Genomic DNA, 8,728 nt, shown 5'->3' on the forward strand with positions numbered 1-8,728 from the left:
TTTGTATATGTGCATGTATATATCTATATATCTGTCTATGTTGTACTGTGTTAGTCAGTCATGGTCTCATGTCTTGCAGATACCGACATCTAAATTTATCTCGTGGCTGCAAACCGTGTTTGCTTGAATACAAAGAGGCATTGTGGGAAATATTCAATAGATAATGGAAGAATACTAATGCCATTGCTCATGCTGTTGTTGTTGTTGTTGTTGTTGCCGTTGAGTGGTGGCGGCGGCGGCGGTGGAGAGTGAAATGCCTTGTGGTATTCGTCAAAGTCATATCATGCTTTGAGTCCAATCTCCAGGCGATTTCACCTTATTCTTCGTCATCTTTGGCGCTGAGACAAAGTATGGTGGTGGGGGAGGCGAAGTCAGTTTGAGGTGTACCGGTAATTAACTGAGTACCGATTCGAAAGCTAAAACAATGCAAAAATGCATTGTGATCAGGGATGTATAACAACATCTGATGGTCTGGTCGGTCTCGTGATCACACACACACACATACATAATACATACATACATACATACACACACACACACACACATATATATATATATATATATATATATGGCAGTCCCAAAATTAGGACGAAAGCTGCCGTGAATTAGCTCCAAGAAGCCATCGCCTCTAGCTAGCTATGTGACACACGAACCTGTGTCCTTTATAACCTTCGAACAGGGGAGGTCAGCAGTGTCCCCCTGCTGGTTTGGCATCTGCAGACTAGTTTCAGGGTGTTGCCCCTTGTCAATGCAGAGTAGCCAAGCCTTAGCCAGGCGGCCTGGCTAAGGCTTGGCTGCTCTGCATTGACAAGGGGCAACACCCTGAAACTAGTCTGCAGATGCCAAACCAGCAGGGGGACACTGCTGACCTCCCCTGTTCGAAGGTTATAAAGGACACAGGTTTCGTGTGTCACATAGCTAGCTAGAGGCGATGGCTTCTTGGAGCTAATTCACGGCAGCTTTCGTCCTAATTTTGGGACTGCCATGTTGGCTTGGCGATAACTATTAATTTCCAGTACCGCTGCCGTAGTCTCCTTTAGAGAGACTTAGAAATATTAATAACTCTATATATATATATATATATATATATATATATATATATATATATACATATATATATATATATATATATATATATATATATATATATATATATATATATATATATATATATATATATATATATATATATATATATATATATATATATATATATATATATATATATATATACACACACATATATATATATATATATATATATATATATATATATGGTGTAGCCATCTGGTTCACCAGTCCTCAGTCAAATCGTCCAACCCATGCTAGCATGGAAAGCGGACGTTAAACGATAAACGAAACGAACGAACGATAAACACATGTACGGCTGGAGGTAAAAACATACCTATGTGTGTGGTGTGTGTGTGTGTGTGTGTGTGTGCTTATATATTCTTTGTAAGCCTAGTACTTATTCTATCGGTCTCTTTTGCGAACCGCTAGGTTACGGGGACATAAACAGACCAGCATCGTTTGTCAAGCGATGGTGGGGGAGACAAACACTCACACAAATATATATATATATATATACCAAATCCGCTCACAAGGCTTTGGTCGGCCCAGGCTATAATAGAAACACATACCCAAGGTGCCACGTAGTGAGACTGAACCTGGAACCATGTGGTTAGGAAGCAACCTTCTTATCACACAGCCACACCTGCGCCTAAACATACATGGATGGGGATATGTTTGGGTATGTGTGTGTTTGTGTATATGTTTGTCTGTGTATGTCTTTTTGTGTGTTTACTTGTGTATGTGTAAACGGGTGTATGTTTTTGTGTATATATTTGTGTGTGTATATGTGAATGTGTTTCTCACTGTGTGTGTGTAGAGGAAGGGACGGTGTGTGGATGGGCGGTGGGGGTGTAGATTACCAAATTAGAAACTTGTCTAAATACAACTCTTGTTTATCAGGGTAGAAAATATGGTTGCCAAAAATGGAACAAAGAACAACAAAAAAAAAGAAGGAAAAAAAAAATAAAAGGAAAAAAAATAAAAAAATAAAAAATAAACAACTTCCCAACAAAAACATCGTCATCCTCAACAATATCAACAACAATAACAACATCGTCTCTTCCGCTACCACCACCACCACCACCATCGTCATCATCGTCATCATCGTCACCATCATCGCCACAACCACCATCGGGGAACAACTTCATCGCCACCACCACGATACCCACCATCAACATCATTATAATCATCACCACTACCACAGCCGCCGCTATCATCATCATCATCATCATCATCATCATCATCGACAACAGCAAAATTCTTCCAAATAAATCAGCTGATCGTCTGTCTGTCGGTCAGTCGCTTAATCAGGTCGTCTGCCCCAGTCAATCACGGATCTGTTGGGTTTTTTCTTTTTTTTTCGTTTTTGTTGCTTGTTTGTTCTTTTTGCTTTGTTTTGTTTTCTTTCGTAAATATTTAAAGATTATTTTTTTTTTACTGTTTATTTTTAAAAAATCTATTAACTCCATTACTTGTTCCTTGTGGAATGGTTGTGGTCAAAAATGGTCTTGAAGAAGAAAAGAGCCATTGAAAGGGAGAAGTTGGTTGGAGATAGACTTAACACTCACGTCCTAGTCTTTCTCTCTCTCTCTCTCCCTCTCTTACCCTCTGTCTCTATCGCTCTCTCTCTCTCTCTCTCCCTCTCTTACCCTCTGTCTCTATCGCTCTCTCTCTTGTTCTCTCTCTCTCTCTGTGCCTCTTGATTTCTGTCTGTCTTTCTATCGCTTCATCTCTCTCTCTCTCTCTCTCACTCTTTTTTATTGTATCTCTCTTTCTCACCCCCTCTCTCGTTTTCTATCTCACTTTCTCCCCCCCTCTCCCTCTCCATCTCTTTCTTTCTCCGTCTCTGTCTTTCTCCTTCTCTTCTCCTGACATACACGCACACACATATCCATACACACGCATACACACTCACACACACACACGCATACACTCACACACACATTCACCTATATGCATACAAATAAACACACACACATACACACTCACGCACACACTCACTTATATACACACAAATAGACACACATACACGCGCGCACAAACGCGCGCACGCACATACACACACATGACGGAATACGGGTTGTGGCCTCGTTTCTGTCTGTGTCCACAAGATGTCAGTCTGTAACATTTTCTAAAGATCATCCAGAAGCGATGACCTTTTTAGAAACAAACCTGTTATCTTGCCACCAAATATTTCTTCTTAACTCCTTACACACACACACACACACACACACACACACACACGCAAATCTCACTGATCTTTGCCGTTGCTTTAACGGAATTTCAATTTATTATTATTATTATTATTATTATTATTATTATTATTATTATTATTATTATTATTCAGTAGTTTTATTTTTATAACGTGCTTTCACTTCACTACCGAGCGCAGCTCTGTGTGCCTTGGGTATGTGCTGTGGTTTGCTGTGGTGCTCTTATGTTTACTGTATTGAAAGTGTTTTGCGTAGAATGTGTGCAGTACCCAGTAGTGCAATTTTCTGTATGTTATATATATTTGTAAGTCCTGGTGTTTTTGTTTTGTATTTGTCTGAATATTTTTTTATTATACCTAAGGCACCTACTATGATAGGAATTGTTTCTGTTTTTTTATTTATTTATTATTATTATTATTATTATTATTATTATTATTATTATTATTATCATCATCATCATCATCATCATCATCATCATCATCATCATCATTATTGTTATTATCATTATTGTTGTTGTTGCTTGTTAAGGCAGCGAGCTGGCAGAACCGTTAGCACGCTGGGTAAAACTGCTTTGCGGCATTTCGTCTGGTTTTACATTCTGAGTTCAAATTGCGCTGGAGTCGACTTCGCTTTTCAACCTTTCGGCGAAATTTTTTGAGGCGAATTTTCCGGGCACGGCATAGACGGGCATTTAACACTTAATTTTTACATACATTTATAATACACCTAACAGAATTTCCTTGTTCTTTCTTCTTAAATCAACATAGTAAGTAAATATCGAGTAGTAATTTCCTTTTCTATATTTTCTCTGGCTTAACGTACTTTTATACTTACTGACTCCTTGACCTCCTCGGACTGTGAATTTAGCAAGTTTATAATAAATCGAAGAAGTTGATTTGCTACGTCAGTTATCTCTATATTTATAGATGTGCAGTTCTCTATATTTAGAGCTCTAAGTCAATGCAACCCACTTCCCCACAAGGATATATATGTTTGTCGGAAACGCTGAAAAAGCTAGCATAATAACTTTACGGTCTGACGAGAATGGTTGACGGTTAAGTTTCATTGATTAATTGATTAATTATGCATACAAACCAGTGGAAAGTGAATAACCAGTTCCTCCAGCCATTTGAAACGATCGTAATCTTGAATAAAGTTATGTAACAACAAAATTTTCGTTTTTTAAAATCTGATTGCTATATGCTATATACATATACACACACACACACACACACACACATATATATATATATATATATATATATATATATATAAGTTAAAAAAAACAACAAAGTGAGGACGTGATATGGATAGTGTTATTGGACGCTCAGGAAAGGAAAGAAAGAGTGTATATATATATATATATATATATATATATATATATATATATATATATATATATATATGGGAGAATGTACGAAAAAAAAACAACAACAGACGAGGACAGGTGGTGTAAACAACAAAAGATTGTATTAGTTTGACGCTCGGGAATACAGAAAGTCTTTAACGTTTCGAGCTACGCTCTTCAACAGAAAAAACACGGAGAAAAAAATGAATGGTGTTTGGTCAACGATCTTATACGTGCTTCTATGGGCATATAAATAAATATGCGTTTGTCTGCATGTGTATTTGTCAGTCTCTCTACACTTATAGTCTAATTATTCTTGGAAATACTCTCAAAACGTATTGTTAATTAATGACATATTTTTGCGACCTACCAATTATTTACTCAGTTTTTACTAAAATCCCTAAACTTCTCCCTTTCCATCTCGTTGCAGCTCTGTTTGGCGTTTTGTTCATGGATCGACAAGAGGCTGCATTCGCGTCTTACCGCATGTTCCATGCCACCGGTTGCGCCATAGCGTTCGGTTACAGCTACTTCCTGTGTGTGGTGACCAAAGTTTACATCCTCGCTGGTGCAATGGGCGTCTCACTGCTGGCGTACGGCGTCATTGAATTACGGCTGAGGTTACAGCAACAAGACATCAAAGACATTGTTGCTCTGTAGAGCAGAGCAGATCAGAGTAGGAACTGGCACAAATGGACACACAGACAGACAGACAGACTGACAGGCAAATAGAATGACTGGAAAGACAGACAGACAGACTGACAAAAAGACTGATCAACTAAAAGATATGGACAGACAGATAAATTTTACTTTCACTTTCACTTCCCATTGTAACCCATCGTAGTACTGCCAAATTTCCACCGCTACTACACACTCCCCCACCGCCAATCACCATCACCATAAATACCATCTAAACCATCAACAACAGTGATAACACCACTGGCAATAACAACGGCACCAGAGCCAGCGACAGTGGCACCAATACCAGGGCAGTGGCACCAATACCAGGGCAGTGGCACCACTACAAATCACCTTTCAGGCCATTATCGCTCGTCTCATCCGCCATTGTATCATCGATGTATGTATATATTTGTATTCGTACATGTGTCTATATCTGTGTGTGTTTGTGTTTGTGTGTGTGTGTGTGTGTGTGTGTGTGTGTGTATAAGAACACAGTCAACTTTTCAATTGTGATACGTGCAGCATCAGAATGACTATTTATTTGGTGTGTGTGTGTGTGTGTGTAGATTTTTGTATGAATACATGTGTGTGTACGTATGTATGTGTGTGTATATATATATATATATATATATATATATATATATATATATATATATATACGTATGAATTGTATCCGGTATACCAGTAATGTTTGCGGTGATGACGTAACATTATTGTTCAACTTTACGATTGGTATCCTCGTCATCATCATCATCATCACCATCATCATCGTTGCCGTCATCGTTATCATTATAACTATGGCCATGATCATTGTCATCAACATTGCCATCGTTGATGCCGTAATCGCACCATCCTCCTCCTCAGCATCACGATCATCATCATCATCTTCATCACCATTGTCACCACGACCACGAACAACATCATCATCATCATCGTTAACGTCATCATAATCCTCATCATTTACATCTGTTTATCATCCATTGTTACATGGACGGGAGAATTTTTTGTTTCTTCCTCTTTTGTCCTGAGGGTCAACATTCACTGGTCATCCTTCACCACTTCTCATGCGTTCCTCAGTCTTCCTCTTATACAGGCTCCCTCTATACAGGGTTGCATGGCAACTTCTTCACCCGAACTCCCTTCATGTCATCCTCCGTGTGCATCACGTGATCATATCAGTGCAATCTCTGTTGCACATTTACAGCGGATTCTTTTTTTTTTTTTACATCTGTTTTTCCTCCAATCACCTACGCTGTCGTTCATGCACGCTAGTATTTACGCATCCTGCAGAGCATGCTTAGCTCATTTCTAATTCCAAGCCTTCGCCGCACATCCTCTGCACAATTAATGCCAATGCGTCCGACTGTGAAACCGTAACATGCATGGAAACATAGAAACACAAAAAAAGAAAGCAAAAGAAGAAACGAAAAACAAAATCAAGTGCAATAAAACTGCAAAATAGAAACGAAGAAAACCAAACGATCAATCACTCTTATAATAAATGGCGTCGTGTATTTATATATTTCATGTCACACCAAAGGAAATAACTTCATTATGTGACACTAAGTAGAACCACATATATATATACACATACATACATACATACATACATATATATATATATATATATATATATATATATATATATATATATATATATATATATATATATATATATATATAAAATTGCAGCGTGGAAGGTGTTTATAAGCCATTTAAAAACACACAAAAACTGTTAGATTCACTTCAACATTTACATTTAATTTGCCAAAATATTTTCGTCGTTTTGAAACCTCGACCTGTTCACTGACAAAATTCCGTGATGCACAGAAGTTTGTCAGTGAACAGGTCGCCGTCTCAAAGCGACGAAAATATTTTGGCAAATTAAATTTAAATGTCGAAGTGAATCTAACGGTTTTTGTGTGCTTTTAAATGGCTTATAAACACCTTCCACGCTGCAAATGTATAAAAAAATATATATGTATGTATAATGTGTGTGTGTATATATATATAAAACAATTTAAAACTGCATGTAGAAAGTAAATACGAACGAGGGAATCTTTTTAAACAAACGGAATTGTCATTTGAGTTCGTAGTGAAGTGAAGAATTACTCAATAATTTAGCTGCAAAACCTCTTCTTGCTCAGCATTGTCGTGTAACCATTTTCCTTGTTCTTCTTAGCGAAATTTCCAGTTTGTGCACTTGTAAAAAAAAAAAGAAAAAGAAAACCAAAAAACAAATATCGAACCATAAAAGGAATTTTGTTTGTGTTTTTTTTTGTTTTTTTTTTGGTTTTGTTTTTTTTTACGACTCTTCAATGCAAAGTCTGTTAATGTAAATAACTTGTATTTAAAAAAAAAAGAAAAAAACCCAAATAAACGTAGTTTTCTATATTTTAACTTTCTTTTATTATCATTGTGTGTGTGTGTGTGTGTGTGTGTGGTCAGACAAATAGTGAGAGAGAGAAAAAGAGAGAGAGAGAGAGGGGAAATGAAGCAGGATTGTATAGTGAGATTTTAAGCATTCAATGATGATGATGATGATGATGATTATAACAATGATGACGACGCCGATGATTATGGTGATGAAGATGATTTTGATAATGATGATGATGATGATGATAATGGTAGCGATGATGATGACCTCAACGATGATGGTGGCGATAGTGATGATGATGACGATGATGATGCTGATGATGATAGCGATGATTGAAAATGGTGATGATGATAATCCGTATATTTGCGATAATGATAGCGGTTATTGCGTTTCTGGTAACAGTGGTGGTGTTGAAGATGGTAGTCATGGAGATGGAGTGGAGGTGGTATGTGGTTGTTGGTCGGTGGTCAACTGAACCGATGCGATGTCTTTACCAAGAACGGGTTGTCCAAAGAATTCTCCGAAGTAGCAAAGAATATGCCATCGTGACTGATTACAAATTGTTTGATTCTTGCCGTTGGTTAATACCTTTTTTTTAATAGCATTCCATTCGTCCCTTCATTATACAGGTGTATAATGTGCTTTATCTCACATTTACACCCTACACATAAATTAATATGTATATATATATATATATATATATATATATATATATATATATATATATATATATATATATATATGTATACATCTTAGGGATGCATAGATATAAAAGTAAATATATGTATATGTGAATACACACACGCACGTACATACATAAATATATATATATACATACACATGAAGAATTCAATGTTTCTATTGAAGCTACAGAACGAAACATTGGGAATTTGTGAATAAAAGAAGCCATCTAATTAGCAAGACCAACCCTCATATTAACAAAGGAATCGAACTGCACGTAGCTGATTGGCTATTATAGAAACGCTATCTTGCGCACACAAATCAGTATTTTATATACACAAACTACAGAACAGGGAA

The 8,728-nt window shown here is 36.9% G+C and overlaps 1 protein-coding gene across 1 annotated transcript in view; it reads left to right on the forward strand.

Moving 5' to 3' along the window:
• LOC106877691 (N-acetylglucosamine transporter UNC93A) overlaps positions 1-5,400 on the forward strand; it is a 33,546-nt gene extending 28,146 nt beyond the window's left edge. Inside the window, exon 3 of the mRNA XM_014926638.3 lies at positions 5,063-5,400. Within this exon, the coding sequence (XP_014782124.1) occupies positions 5,063-5,292 (230 nt within the window). The 3' untranslated portion in view covers positions 5,293-5,400. The remainder of the gene's footprint in view (positions 1-5,062) is intronic.
• The last annotated feature ends 3,328 nt before the right edge of the window (positions 5,401-8,728 follow it).

Source organism: Octopus bimaculoides, chromosome 26 (assembly GCF_046866305.1).
Source record: "Octopus bimaculoides isolate indiv1 chromosome 26, ASM4686630v1, whole genome shotgun sequence".
In the NCBI taxonomy this organism is placed as follows: domain Eukaryota; kingdom Metazoa; phylum Mollusca; class Cephalopoda; order Octopoda; family Octopodidae; genus Octopus; species Octopus bimaculoides.